General features: G+C 40.0%; 1 protein-coding gene across 4 annotated transcripts in view; it reads right to left on the bottom strand.

The window, feature by feature from the left end:
* Positions 1-3,496, bottom strand: part of LOC106876149 (DNA ligase 1) — a 27,109-nt gene that overhangs the window by 18,220 nt on the left and 5,393 nt on the right. For all 4 annotated transcript variants that reach the window (XM_014924592.2, XM_052970135.1, XM_014924585.2 and 1 more), the window contains exon 3: positions 202-294. In XM_014924592.2, the coding sequence (XP_014780078.1) occupies positions 202-294 (93 nt within the window). The remainder of the gene's footprint in view (positions 1-201; positions 295-3,496) is intronic.

A 3,496-nucleotide genomic window follows, 5' to 3' on the forward strand; every position in this document is an offset into this window, starting at 1 on the left:
CATGATGGTAGTGTGTCATTTCAGAAAGGTAAAAAAAGTTGGGGGATAGAAATTTGGCTGCTAATTCTTGCAAATCAAGTAACTATGTAACTACTTATCATTTCAAACACAGCAAGTAAAGAGAAAGAATGCTATTTCACAGATGGTCTGATTATTAAAGATAACAGTTAAGAGATAAAGATGAAATTTCCAGACACTTACTGCATGGCCTTCCTTTTAGCGATGTTTTTCATGTCTGTCTGCTTGGATTTCTGGTTCATTTCCTTCTTCTCGTGGTATACTGGCAGAAGAATGCTGAGAATAAAGAATTTGGGGCAATTAGAAATAATAGAGAAAGAAAGAAAAAAAGAAAATGAAAAACAACATCCATTTTAATTAAAGTCATCCATTATTATAATTATTCATCATCATCAACAACATCGTTTAACGTCCTCCTTCTATGCTGGCATGGGTTGGATGGTTTGACAGGAGCCAGCCAGGCAGAAACCTGTACCAGACTACTGTGACTGTTTCAGCAGGATTTTTACAGGTGGATGTTCTTCCTAACACCAACCACCCAACAGAGTGGACTTAGTGCTTTTTACATGGCACAAGCAGAGGTAAGGTCAGTTTTGGCAAGGTTTTTACAGCTGGATGCCCTTCCAAATGCTGACCATTTTACAGTGTGGACTGGGTGCTTTTTAAGTAGCACCTGCACTGACAGGGTTATCAAGTAACTTATAAAAGAAAATCTTTTGAGAGGGGAGGGGCATTGGAGGAAGTGATCTTGTGGCAGTTGATGAAAGGTTATAATGAGAGAGAAGGTCCAAGGTTACTCAGCCAAAGAGGGAGAGAGAGAGATCAGGAATGAAGACAGAAACAGGTGTGCTGCCATAAAGGAGAAACATGGTTACTCAACTTGAGGGAAGTGCAGGAGAAGTAGAGAGAGTAGGAGACAGCAGGATAGAGATGGTGGCAAAGTGCCAGGCATACTCACAAGGGACGGGGATCAGAATATAAATGGTGGCAAATGCCTGGTGCTTTGCTATACTCGAGAAGACCTGTACTCTGCAGCAAAAATGTTAAGACCAGCCCCCTTAGTGGTGAGGATTGACCTGCAAGAGTCCATGCTGGTGCCTGGTGAAAAACACTTGTTGCAGTGCCACATAAAAGCACCCATGCAGCACCATGTGAAAGTGCCCATGCAGCACCACGTGAAAGCACCTGTGCAGTGCCACATAAAAGCCCCTGTATGGTTCCACATAAACATGCCCATGCAGCACCTCATAAAAGCACCCATGTGGTGCCATGTAAAAGCGCCTGTGCAGTGCCACATATAAGTGCCCAGCACACTCTGTAAAGTGCTCACAGCTAGGAAGAGCATCCAGCTGTAGAAACTGTGCCAAATCAGATTGGTGCAGCTCCCCAGCTCTGGCCAAACCATCCAACCCATGCCAACATCATGATGATGATAATATATATATGTATATATATACATCTGTATATATGTATATATTTATATATATATATATATATATATATATATACATCTGTATATATTTTTGTGTGCATGTGTGTGTTTGTGTTTCCTTGTCTTCACACAGTGTGATAGTCGTAAATGAGTGTCACTGTCCTACAAGCAGTGTCGTTCATTTCCAATATTCTGTGAGAATATGTCTGACCAAGAGGAAATATTACCTTGCCAGGAAACAGGTGGGGGTTGGCAACAGGAAAGGCATCCAGCTGCAGAAAATCTATTTCAATAAACTCCAGCCAACCCATGCACACATAGAACAGTGGATATTAAATGATGATGATTGTTGTTGCTATTGACAGAGTCATTAGAGCATTAGATAGAGTACTTTAAACTATTCGTTCCAGCTCTTTGTGCTCTGATTTCAAATCCTACTGGAGACATCTTTGCCTTACATCTTTTTTTCTAACTTTTTGCATTTGGAGTTCAAATCCCAGCAAGATCATCTTTACCTCTTATCCTTCCAGAGTTGATAAAATAAAGTGCTGGTCAAACACTGGGGTCAATATTATAGACTGTTCTCTTCCCTAAAAAAATTTCTGGTCTTATGCCTATGAACAAAATTATTATAAGTAGCAGCAGTAGTAGTAGAAGCTTATTTAGCCCCTGGTCTGCCTGAACCATCAAGCCAATCAGATGTGACCAGGAGGTGACAACCATTCTATTGCTTTGTATATCTAGAATTACATTGTCCAAAGCTTCCTTCTTTTAATTTTTTTAAGATATGATTGCAAGACGGTTTAGTTACTATTTTTAGCAAATCAAGCAACCACATAGCAGGTCCATCATTAAACTCGATGTAGATCTTGGATACAACAGCATAGGTGACATAGTTACATCGCCATAATGACCAGACCATCGGATATTGTTATACACCACTCATCACAATGCACTTTCCTGTATTGCTGTAGCTTTCAAATGATGCCACTCTACTGGCTACACAGGTAGATGAATGGGATATATGCGACCAAGATCACAACACTGTCCCTGAATGGAAAACCAGGATTGCTCATTCACAGCTGAGTGGACCAGAACAACATGAAATGAAATGTCTTGCCCAAGAATACAACAAATTTTCTGGTCCAGGAATCGAAACCATGATCTTGCAGTCATGAGTGCAACACCTTAACCACCAAGCCATTGCACCTTCACTACAAAGTTACATAGTAAACCTGAACAGACCATCATTAATCAGTTACCATGGTGATAGTGCAGCCCTAGTTTCTCCCTCTGGCTTCTAAAGTAATTAACTGCAAAATTTAATAGCCAGCATCATAATTGGCTCAGCTTCGGGGCTTCAGCTTCTCACATATCTGAGAGAAATAAAGTTTAGATGAGCATGGAAAGAAAAATATGAAAAAAAATGATGAGGAGAGCAGGCAGAATCTTTCCAGGAGAGTTTTGGTTTTTTTTTTTGTTTGTTTTTACATTTATTTTGTTTGTTTTTTTTTGTTTTTTTGTTTGTTTTTTTGTTGTTTTTTTTCAGATTGTGAGTTAAGTAGGTAGTGTTGAAAGTGTCAGATTAAATAGTCTGCATTGGAGGCGGTGTTGTTGAGAAGAGCAGTCAGTGACTGATTGCCCAGTTAACTCATAATAACGTCCCTGCTTACCATTCTTTTTCTCTCCCATGTTCCTGCAGACACACATGAACACACACACACACACATGCACATACACACATACATTCAGAATCACAAACATACAAGCATACACATATGCACATACACTCACGAACACATATACACACATGCAGACACATGCACACTACATACACACACACATATGCACACACTACACACACACACACACACAGAGAAGCACACAAACCAATACAGACACACACAAGCTCATACATACAAGCCATAATTACATTCAGAATGCCTGCAATTTATCTAAGTAGATCTCAGACTCCCTCTTACAATACAGTCCACTTCCTGCATCAACTTCCCTTATATAGTGTGTGTGTGTGTGTGTGTGTGTGTG

The sequence above is a fragment of the Octopus bimaculoides genome, chromosome 8, assembly GCF_001194135.2.
Source record: "Octopus bimaculoides isolate UCB-OBI-ISO-001 chromosome 8, ASM119413v2, whole genome shotgun sequence".
In the NCBI taxonomy this organism is placed as follows: domain Eukaryota; kingdom Metazoa; phylum Mollusca; class Cephalopoda; order Octopoda; family Octopodidae; genus Octopus; species Octopus bimaculoides.